Genomic DNA, 3,511 nt, shown 5'->3' on the forward strand with positions numbered 1-3,511 from the left:
TTCCCCGGAAACGGGAAATATTTTTTTTCGGGAAATCCTGGGAATTCCCGGGATTTTTTTCCCGGGACGGGAAATTGGACGCTCTGATGCTTTGATGACCTCTAAGCTACATTAAAGTGATTTAGAATTTTCAAATCCAAAATGGCGGTGATGAAATATTAAAAAAATGCGATCGACTGATCAAATTTTACTAAACTGTGGTCGCAGAACTCGAATTTGTTGTTTAAAATAAGAAAATAAAAAAAACGAAAAAAATGTGGTTAGGCTTCATCTATAAAGTACGTCACACTAAAATCAGCCAAAATTTACCCCCTCCCCCCCTTGTCACGCTTTTCCTATACTTATAACACGCAATGTCACACTTGCTCAGACCCCCCCCCTCCCCCCACCTAAGGCGTGACATACTTTATGGATGACGCCTTACTCATGATACAATGAAAAAAATACCCTTCTAAGTTAATATAGATTCAAAAAGCACATTAAATTTCCCTGTTAGCCGAGTTATTTATAAGTCTATTTCTGTCGAGATTGCCCTTTAGAAGTGTTTATTGATCGTCAAAGTGCTGATATGGCAACATTATGGAATGGAATGGAATGCATGCTGTTCCTCGATTTAAATAAAAAAAAATAGATACTTACTCACAAAATACCCAATATCTATTCTGCAAAAATTGCAAACTTTAATTTCATGAATATATGGGATGAAGCAAGCAATTATTTCATGAAATTATAGGTTTCATGTTCCATTTTATATTTTTGGTAATAATAACAAAATAATTGCCCGATAAATTGTTTTGATCAAAGCCACTACAAAGAGCGTAACAACAATGACCTTAATTGGTCAGAACTAATATAAGAGTGTCCTTTAATACTAATTTGATTATAATAGTCCTTTCATGACTTTCGAACAATATATTATTCCACGTTCCAGTCCCCCCAATGCTCAGTCCAACAGTGACAATCTACCGCGATGGCACCCACACTTTGGCCACTTTTAGCTCTGCTACCCTTAACCGCAATAGCGACCACTCCGGCAAAACTTCCCCGCGATTGCCTGCCGGAGCACTACGAACTGCGGATCGAAACCACCGACAGTGAGCTGTCAACGTTCAGCGGGTCCGTCCAGATAAGTTTGAAGTGCCACGTGGACACTAGCCGGATCGTCCTCCACTGGAAGAATCTGTTTATCTACGAAGAAGATACCACGTTGAAGCAGGTTAACCTGACGAAGACGACGGTGGTGAAGGTAGCTGGGATAAGCTTTGAGCGGGATCGCGACTGGATGCAGGTGGAGTTGGTGGAAAAGTTGAAGAAGGGTTCGTTTTATGTGCTGACGGTGGCGTTTACGTCGACGCTGGAGTCGGCTGGACTGCACCGGGCTTCTTCGTTTGGCAACGACTCGCAGGCGGATCTGAGGTGGATCGTGGTGAGCAGATTTTACCCGTACAATGCTCATACGTTTTTCCCTTGCTTTGATGAGCCCGATTTGGAGGCTTCATTTAACCTTACGTTGATCTACGATCAACGGTTTAGTGGTATTTGCAATATGAAATTACTGCAGGAGTATTCAATGGTAAAAGAATTGAATAACTACACGGTACAGAAGTATGCAGGCACAAAGCTGATGGCTCCTTATCAGTTGGCGTTTTCGTTGAATGACTTGACGGAAGTTGAAGAATGTGATGAACTTCACTTTAATATCTACGGTTACAGTGATGTTAATTTAAGTGCTATTGAGTACGCTATCAACCACACTGCCGTGATTCTGCAGTTCTACGAAGACACGCTTGGTTTGATGTGGAAAACGGAGAATCTGTCGCTTATCAGTACGCCAGGATTCTCACTGGAGTATTCTGGAGCGGCTGGTTTGCTTGGAGTTCCGTACACGGTGGACCGGAATGACAATGAGGAGTTGATTCAGCAGCTTGCTAGAGGACTGATGCGGCACTTACTGTTCGACGGGATCACGTTGAAAAGCTGGTCTGATCTGTGGTTTATCGAGGGATTCGCTTGGTATTACGGGTACGAGGCGTGGAAGTATCTGCTTCCGAGACATGATACGTCCGGCTGGTACGAAGGTTGCTGGACGCTGCTTAGCTTAGATATGTTAAATTCAAGTGGATCACTGGTCGATCCTCGTCTTCCTCTTGAAGAAATGGGCCAAAAGGCATTCTGTACTTTCCAAACCATTGCGCAGATGATCGGACCAGCAAACTTTTTCAACGAAAGTAAGGCATTCGTGAATGGGATATTTGGAGGGGTGTTCGACATTCAAGCGTTTGCAGATTCGTTCATAAGCACCAATAAGATGAGTAATCCAACAATGAAGGAACTGCTTGGAAGCTGGTTAAACGGTTCGGGAGTTGCTGTGCTTAACGTGACTCGCTCGGCAAACACGACAACGTTGCAGGTTAATCAGCTAGGCAATAGTACGGGAACGACCCGATGGATTCAAGCATCTTCTAATTCACAAGGGTCGATCTGGATCGGTTCGAAGCAAATCAGTACGAAAGTAGCACTTCTTGATCCACTGAATCCGGATAACATCTTCTACTACAAGATTTTGTACGACAGAGCTACGTACCGATCGATAGCAGACCAACTAACGCGAGCAAAGCGAGATTCAGCTGTGACGCTGGCTCAGCTGATCAATGATGCGATGGATTTTGCCTGGTATGGACACACCGAGTACAGCGTTGCTCTAGAGATGGTTAGTTTATTGGTAAACGAAACCAACTACTTGCCCTGGCAGAGTGCCCTCAATCATTTCGAAAAACTCTGGTACGTGTTAAAAGGTGTCTCAAAACATGAATCTCTGAGAAACTATCTCCAAGCGTTGATCACTCCAGTGTACACTAAAATCGGAATTTTCACCAAGCTCCTAGGGCTGACCCCTAGCGAAAAGAAGCTCCAAACGTTGATCGCGACCTGGGCCTGTCGGCTTGGTTCGTCAAACTGCTCTTCCACAGCCAGAAAGCTATTTCTCAACATCGACCAAGTTCCGGACCATCTGCTCGGGGTAGTACTACGGGAATCGGCCCGCTCTGGGAATCAAACCGAGTGGTTCCTCATTCAAGGCATGTACACAAAATCAACCACCACCAAGCGGCTGGTCCACGCCGTCCGAGCTATCGGAAGCTTCGCCCAGACGTCCACCAAGGCGCTGGAACTGATCAACGGTCACACATCTTTCGTTCAGCCCCATCATAAGCGAATCCTGCTGGAAACCCTGCTCGAGGAAGTGCCCAACCCACTGCTTCTGCATGGAACTCTCCTCCTGGAATATCACAACATTGACGAGTCCATCAGGCGGCACGTTCTGCGCAAGATGGCCCAACGGATGGTGCTGGCCGATGACCTGCTGGTGCTGCAGAAGCTGGCCGGACGGTACCAGGATGCCCAAGCCGTTGACGTTACGGCGCTGCAGGACGCCATCGAAATCACGCAACAGAAACTGGAGTGGCTGAAGGGGCGGAGTGCAGAGTTTTTGGCGGCACTCAAGCGAAAGTAG

The 3,511-nt window shown here is 45.8% G+C and overlaps 1 protein-coding gene across 1 annotated transcript; it reads left to right on the plus strand.

Annotated features, from left to right (window-relative positions):
- The first annotated feature begins 970 nt into the window (after positions 1 to 970).
- Positions 971 to 3,511, plus strand: LOC6053539 (aminopeptidase Q). Its single transcript, XM_001869571.2, has one exon. The coding sequence runs from the start codon at positions 971 to 973 to the stop codon at positions 3,509 to 3,511; it is 2,541 nt and encodes an 846-aa protein (XP_001869606.2).

Source organism: Culex quinquefasciatus, chromosome 3, assembly GCF_015732765.1.
Source record: "Culex quinquefasciatus strain JHB chromosome 3, VPISU_Cqui_1.0_pri_paternal, whole genome shotgun sequence".
In the NCBI taxonomy this organism is placed as follows: domain Eukaryota; kingdom Metazoa; phylum Arthropoda; class Insecta; order Diptera; family Culicidae; genus Culex; species Culex quinquefasciatus.

What these genes read in the sequence shown, in the direction of transcription:
- LOC6053539 (XM_001869571.2), top strand. Translation starts at nt 971, where the DNA reads ATGGCACCCACACTTTGGCCACTTTTAGCTCTGCTACCCTTAACCGCA.